The sequence below is a fragment of the Coturnix japonica genome, chromosome 13 (assembly GCF_001577835.2).
Source record: "Coturnix japonica isolate 7356 chromosome 13, Coturnix japonica 2.1, whole genome shotgun sequence".
NCBI classification, from domain to species: Eukaryota; Metazoa; Chordata; class Aves; order Galliformes; family Phasianidae; genus Coturnix; species Coturnix japonica.
In genome coordinates this window covers 697,960-704,813 of record NC_029528.1, presented here as the reverse complement: position 1 = coordinate 704,813, position 6,854 = coordinate 697,960, and the positions used below count along the sequence as shown (strand labels likewise).

General features: G+C 41.9%; 1 protein-coding gene across 1 annotated transcript; it reads right to left on the bottom strand.

Moving 5' to 3' along the window:
* Positions 1–245: 245 nt before the first annotated feature.
* YIPF5 (Yip1 domain family member 5) lies at positions 246–6,854 on the bottom strand. The gene is made up of 5 exons (XM_015875525.2): positions 6,529–6,854; positions 5,721–5,890; positions 4,317–4,462; positions 1,850–2,031; positions 246–1,369 (listed from the first exon to the last, which is right to left on the bottom strand). The coding sequence occupies exons 1-5, from the start codon at positions 6,627–6,629 to the stop codon at positions 1,207–1,209; spliced, it is 762 nt and encodes a 253-aa protein (XP_015731011.1). The 5' UTR covers positions 6,630–6,854; the 3' UTR covers positions 246–1,206.

Below are 6,854 nucleotides of genomic sequence, written 5' to 3'. Positions count from 1 at the left end.
ACAATGTGTGTGTGCCCCGGTGGCGCAGTGGTTAAAGACGCCACCTTGCAACACTGGGGCCCGGAGTTTGAGTCCCCCCTGTGGCGCAAGTGGTAGAAGTGCCGCTCTGCTACACAGAGGCTCGAATCCCGGGGGCTGGACTCGATGATCTCTAAGGTCCCTTCCAACCCGCACGAAACTATGAAACAATCAAATACTTCTGGCTGAAGCAGGTACCAAATCCACTGACTGAACATACTTTTAAATATGATTTTGCTGCTATATGAAAGTTTATTTTTGTAACTGAAGTTCATTCAAAAATAAAAGCTGGAAGAAGCAAACACCATTTTCAAAATCTAAGGAAAATTTAATCGATGTGCCTTAAATTACTTTTACAGTAACTACAATACTGACAAGCATTTTCAAAATGGTGTTTTCCTTGGAAGTACTTCAAGAGATTAACTCTGTCTACTAATTTGTGCACCATTAGGAAAAAAACCTCTAGTTGAAGTCTTCAGAAATTCAAGTTAACACAGAGCTACTTCCACATCCAGATGTATTCGTATTTCAAGTGTGACAGAATCACAGAAACTTCAAGTTTTAAAGCATCTGTTTTCTAACTCATGATTTCAGTTTCTGACATCCTGAAATACTATCACATCAAATGAACACATAAATGAGACTAAAGAACTTAAGAGCGTATTTGTTAAAATAGAGGAAGTAATTGCATACGTTCCGTGCACCTGGCAATAGGGGAGAGTAATAGTTTATTACTGCAGATTTATTCAAAGAGAATGCCAGTCCCACACTGTCTGTGGCTTTGTTTACTTCTTCTAAGAAAAAAATCTTACAGCCTGTAACCCTTCTCCCTCCCCTCTCCTTCAATCCCCTCAAAACCTGAACTCTCCCCTCCCCCCCCATCTTGCATAAACAACAGAAAGTTACTTTTCTGAAGATATAGGAATGGGAAAAAAAAATTACATTAACTTGATAGGCATGAACACTTATTAAAGCTATAGACACCTCAGGTCAATTGAGAACAGTATTCAAAGTTCTAAAAAAGTGAACACAAGACATTTGTTTCCATTTTCCAGATGGTTTAAACCCGGTCTAATTTTGTGATGTCCCCACTATACAGGTGTTTGCAGCTGCTTCTGGTCCAATGAAATATCCCAAGTTGATGTCTTCAGTTTGGCCCACTGGAGTCCAATGATTTGGACAGTCTATTCAGAACACAGAAATGAGAGCAAAGACCCCATACAATAAAGCACAGGGATATGCTACTAGAAGTTGCTGTCCTTCCATTGCTAAGGCAGAAATAAAGATTTTGGAAGCAGAAAAGCTGCACCAGCCAATGATCCCAGCTGTGAAGATAATTCCCATCACTCCCCTGTAAAGATAAAAATAATACAAGAACTCATTCATGACTCGTACATATACTTACAGGAACCGCAATTGGATGCAACACCTCTTAAAGGCTAAAATCCTTCGAATTCAAATCTCTCTCTTGCTTTAAGAAGTCACACTGATTTCCTTTTGTTTGAAAAAAATGGATTTTGCATCTTAACTTACAATTAGCTTTTAGACTTGGCAGGTACTAAGATTTATCAGAATCAAAGCTGACTGAAAACAATACTGTCATTTGTCTCTGTGCATTTAAAAGCTGCTGACTGACTTAGAAGCAGTATTCCCACCTTCCTTTTTTTCCCCACCTGAAGACTGTCAATACTTGTAATTTTACACTTACTACAAATTCCTGTCATATCCAAATTGCACAGATCTTCACCACTGAACATCAAGATTTCTTTTAATAGCTGCCTTTATCTCACAGGAGAGGAATCTACAATCAAATTACAGTTTATGTACTTACTGCAATGAAAATACAATGGCAAAAGTGGAGAGCAGGATCATAGGAAGAAGACAGTATCCAAGGACACTGGCGACACAGCCAAATGAGACACCCGTCATGCTCATCAGGTTCAGGAGACAGAACATCCCTACGCATCCAATTGCACTTATTCCATACACGTAGCCAAACTGAATTTTGCCAGCCTGAAAGTCAAGCAGAGCAGTGCATGTTAATTACCAGGACAGGTAATGCCCCTCACGAGAAAAGAAAGAAAAAGGAAGAACAAACATTTACAGAACATCTTCATTTCTCTCACTGTCCTCCCAATCCCAACAAATTCAACATCTCCCCACAACCCAAATTCCAGCACAACCATACAGTCCAGGCACCCAAGAAGCATGTTTTTCCTAAGATCACATATTTCAATAAATGGTCTTTAATCACGTTGTTACTGTCTGATCTGGGCTGCAAAAGCCTATGAGCTTTCAGCAACCAACTTGTTAGTATGTCCCTAAAGATTTCCTGTAACAACAACCTTTGCAGAAGTAATATCTGAAGATTTAAGAAGTTTGGAACTCCTTTATGAATCAATTAAATTCTTTATTTGGGATTTGCAGTAGACTCCACAGCACGGCAGTACAATGTAAATCATGAATAAGCAGCAACCTTATCACTCTCTGCAACTTCTTGTGGAAAGAAAGCACAGGAGGACAGGCTCCAGCCTATGCACAGATGTGTGGGATCACCTCAAAGCTGTTCCAGAGCAGGCTCAGATGTTAGGAGACACTTTCTCCCTGTAAGGGTGGTCAAACCCTGGACAGGCTTCTTAGGGGAGCAAATGCTGCCTCACATCAGTCAGTGCTCAGGAGGAGTTTGAATGACGCCCTCAGAAACGTGCTTTTAACTTGTGGTGATCTGTGTAGTTCCAACTGAACTGTTCTATAGGAGTTCCCTAAAAGGCTGAAGCTGAGCTGCAAAGTACTGTATACAAAGAGCAGAATTAAATTGTACAGATTTTCAAAAAACAAAGAGTCAAAATCAGAACTTTGCTTAACTTGCAAGTGTGTTACTTTGTAACACGTGCACCCTATGTCAACATTTGTTTGTCCAACAATATGATCTTACTATCAAAATGCCACAATTCCAGCCCTGCAGAAAGACAGGGCCATGAGGAGAGCAGCGCTCCCCTGGTGCACAGCTCCTGTGTCTGCCTCCCACTGCCTTCCAAAGTAAGGTATATATAGCTCAGCTCTCCCCTACCCTCAAGCGCTACAAAACCTGCATTAACCCTTTCTTTTTCCCAGCCTATGTCTGCTTTCTGTCACTACACTCTCACATTCTTACTATGTTTTTTTACTTAAAATTCAGGTAAAAATAATAAAAGTAACATTGTCAGGGCTCAAAACACCTCACAGGAGAAAGTGATAATTTTCCAGTAAGGGTACATCCAAATTTACCCATTACGAACATGCTCATTAATTCTGCTGTCCCAGTTGCCAGAAATGAAGTTAGTTATAAAAGTAATTCCTCTCGGTGCCAAAGCACTGCGCTGCAGCAAAGTGCAGTTTCAGAAAGAAATAAATGCAGTGCCTCAAGACATTTAGAGAAGAAAACTGATGAATACTGAAGCTTCCTATGACAAGGAATCCTACCTGCTGCTACTTTGTCATTTAACAATTGACACTTTTGAGTCATTAAAGCACGATCTAATTTCAGTGAAGCTCAATTAAAAAGAAGGCTTCATCAGATGCTGACCTACCAAGAAGCATAAACTATTTGAAAGCAGATCTACTTTAAAAGTGTTTTAAGATTGACTATTCATACCAGAAGACAAACCAAATGTATCAACTGTAACAGCACTGGTGAAGTAATAACAGATGAACCTCCTCACCTGGAGGAACAGTGTAGAAACAGTGAATAAAGTATCACATAAAAGACACAGGGAAACAAAATAGAAGCCTCAAGCACTGAGCACAAGTGCTAGAAAAAGATTAAAAAAAAAAAAGAATATATGTTTAAATATTGAATGTGTACATTTTCCCAAGTCCTGATCAGAGCCAGGTGCTTCAAAACAACAACGCATGGTTCTGAAAGTCAAACAGCTCCATCTCCTAAGAGCTACATGTAAAATCTGAGAACATGGGTCACACGTCTGTTCTGTGACAAAAAGGATCCACGTTCCTCAAAAACAAAGTATTAAAAGAAATATGCATTCCAGTTAAATAAACATCATGCAGAAAGCAACCTCTAAAACCTTCATTTAAACCCTGCAGAAGAAAAAGGATAATTAACTTATTAACTGCAATGAGCATTGTACTAAACCCCAGTTCCTCTCCCACTGAGCTAGAAACACTCACCCGGGATGCATTTTTTGTGCCCTCTGGGCTAAGAAGTCACTTCCAACAAAGTCGCACATAACTTGGCTTTTTCCCCCGGCCTCTCCAGGCATGAAAGCATCAAAAGTAACAGGAGGCAATTAGTATCTTACCAGTAACAATGTGACTCCGAAAGCTAGACAGAAGACCATTGGTCCAGCCAAGTCAGTCTCATTCATTATGCTGCCATCTGCTACTTTTAACGGGTGCAGAACTGTTAAAGTTTTTTGCCATATGTGCTCAAAATTGATCCCAAGTTCTGCAAGTATAATGAGAAGAATTATGCATACATACTTTTCTCCGCCTTCTCCTCTTGCCCCATTTGCTTTGCTGTCACTTTTCCCTGCCATTCCACTCTAAATTCTTCTCCAGAAATTACCCTGCAGGAACCAGAGTATGGAGTAATTCCACCTCTCCTTAACTGCCAAGTTCACTGCTTCTACCAATTCCAGGTCTCATACACACTGAAGTGACAAGCCGGCTTCTAAAGAACCAGATAAGAGCACAAAAGCAGGGCTCTGTGTCAGACCAAAGTTCAAATAGACCCATACACTGCTGTCCTTGTATGTGACTTCAAGTACATACATACCAAAATATCAGAACAAAATATGCAGATTTCTCCATTCCCCAGGTTTCCAGTGATTGCTGGCTCAAAGATTTCTAATTCAAAGCAGTTTCTCTATACTTAGCTCCCTTTCAGTGGGCTTCTCTTTCATAAAGCGCCCATCCTACCAGTGAATCCACTTGAAAACACAGTCATCTAACACTGATGTCTCACGACATGTCCAGCTCCCTGCAGCTGGAAATTATTGTGAGTCTCCATCCACAGTTTCACCACAGCTGCACATGCAAACCTAGTTATGAGCACAGTGATCATCTGCGCACCTTGGGCCCTAAGAGGCATCTACATAAACAAAAGCATTCTGTGAATAATATACACAAGCCCAGACGGGCGGAAAAAAAAAAAAAAACAACTCTAAATCAGCAACTAAAAGAGCCTCTTGAGTTATTTGGTAATTAACAATGATGCATGAGTTGGAAACTCAAAGCATCCATCCAGGCACTCATTGTATATCCATTCTGGCATTTGGCAGTCTGTATTATGGACAGGAATTTCTGCAGTGTTTAGCACTCAGCTTCAGCAATGAAAGATCTCAGTTCAAACCAGAGAATTAACTGAAACTAACAGCACCAATTTGTTTCCATACAAGGCAGACGATTTTAAGTATTATTTAATTTACAATAGAAAAAAAATGAGCATTCTATCACGTTGCACAAAATCCATTTAATTTAACCTGCTTTCCACAGAACAGCTTGTATAAATAAAAGAGTGCTACAGCTCTGTATAGAAATTCACATAAGAACATGCCTTCTGTATACTGAAATACAGTTAAATAAGATAATATCAACTCAATTGCCTACTTTCAGAAACAGAATCTACACCCGATTACTCAAATCACTCAAACTGAAGACCATTGGAAGGAGTTTTGAATTTGGCCATAAAGCACAAGTTATACCTTCTAATAGAGGAGGTTCATCCTCAAAATTACTTCCATAGAACGACTGTGCTGAAGTTGAAGTGTATGTCTGTGTTGGCTGGTAAATCTGCCCTGTGTAAGGCTGCTGCTGCATCATCTCGGGAGGGACAAATCCACTTTGTTGAGAGTACTCGTAGCCTCCATACTGCCTATAAAGAATTACATCAGATCACGGAGAGATAAAGAATTTGACTTTAAACACCTCCATGCAAAAAGCAAAGCTCATACACAGTAAGCAAACAATGCTGCCCATCTTCTTGTTTTAGTTACCATCCACAATCCCTCTGCAGATCTAGGCCTGCTGGGCACTTTGCTACTTTCTCCTATTGAAACTCTTATAAAAAATACTGATCAGCTAAAGAAGACACGCTGCTACCAGCTAAATGAGTAATTACTGCTGCATGTGTTAGCATTGCTTTTTGCTTTCAAGTCCTAGGCCTGCACAAAGCAGTACTACTACTGCAGCACACGGGCACATAAGAGTAGGAAAACTATCAGAAACTAATTCATTTGCACCTTAATCACTACTGACATCTCATTTGATGCCATCATTAGCTCATGCTATCACTTCTGCCCCCCTCTATATTTGAAAAGCATTATTTAAAAGGTATATATTTCAAGTTTTAATTAAAGAAAGCCCTCATTAGAGCCACGTTCCATCCTGAACAATCTGCCGAGTTACTCCGGCCGCTGCCCGCCTGCAGGGACGAGCACAGAGACCTCAATAAACGCCCCCAACGGATGGTGAGCTGCACAGAAGGCCAGTCCCACCAGCCGGCCCCGCTACCTGCCGTAGGGGCTCCCGCCGTACTCGTAGGGCTGCGCCTGCTCGTCGATGCTGTAGCTGGTCTGGAAGAACTCCGTGTTGAAGCTCTCGAACCCCGACATCGCCGCCGGCCGCGGGGCGCTCGGCCCGGGGGACACACGGATCTCCTCACGGGCAGCGGCCCTCAGGGCGCTCCCGCAGCCTCAGGAACCGCTCCGGGAGCCGCTCCGGGAGCCGTCCGCCGCGACGGCCCGACAGCAGCGACTCACTCCGGCAGACCCAGACCCAGACCCAGACCCAGACCCAGACCCAGACCCAGACCCAGACCCAGACCCAGACCCAGACCC

Coding starts and splice junctions, on each gene's coding strand:
- YIPF5 (XM_015875525.2), bottom strand. CDS start 6,629: ATGTCGGGGTTCGAGAGCTTCAACACGGAGTTCTTCCAGACCAGCTAC. Junction 5,891..6,528: donor GGCGGGAGCCCCTACGGCAG/GTAGCGGGGCCG, acceptor AATTCTTTATAG/GCAGTATGGAGGCTACGAGT. Junction 4,463..5,720: donor TGAACCTCCTCTATTAGAAG/GTATAACTTGTG, acceptor TTATACTTGCAG/AACTTGGGATCAATTTTGAG.